This window comes from Eimeria mitis, genomic scaffold (assembly GCF_000499745.2).
Source record: "Eimeria mitis Houghton genomic scaffold, Emh_scaff1623, whole genome shotgun sequence".
NCBI lineage: Eukaryota > Apicomplexa > Conoidasida > Eucoccidiorida > Eimeriidae > Eimeria > Eimeria mitis.
The window spans coordinates 6947-7158 of NW_013569937.1; the positions used below are offsets into that span (position 1 = coordinate 6947).

Here is a 212-nt window from a genome sequence, read left to right on the forward strand (position 1 = left end):
TGCAGTTCTGTGCTGCAGCAGCTGGCTGCTCATCTGCTGCTCGAAGCAAAGCTCCTCCAGCAGCGCGAATTCTGCTGCCAGCAGCAAACCACCAAAACGCAAACCAACAGACTGCAGCAGCACGCGCCGCGGAGACAGCACGGTGCGCATCGGGAACCTATACACACACACACACACATGTGTTTTTTTTTTTTCTTTTTTTTTTCTTTTTT

General features: G+C 50.9%; 1 protein-coding gene across 1 annotated transcript in view; it reads right to left on the reverse strand.

The window, feature by feature from the left end:
• Positions 1 to 150, reverse strand: part of EMH_0040670 (uncharacterized protein) — a gene marked incomplete at both ends in the record, with an annotated part of 3389 nt that extends 3239 nt beyond the window's left edge. The window contains one exon of the mRNA XM_013495533.1: positions 90 to 150. Coding sequence (XP_013350987.1) covers positions 90 to 150 — 61 coding nt within the window. The remainder of the gene's footprint in view (positions 1 to 89) is intronic.
• Positions 151 to 212: the final 62 nt, after the last annotated feature.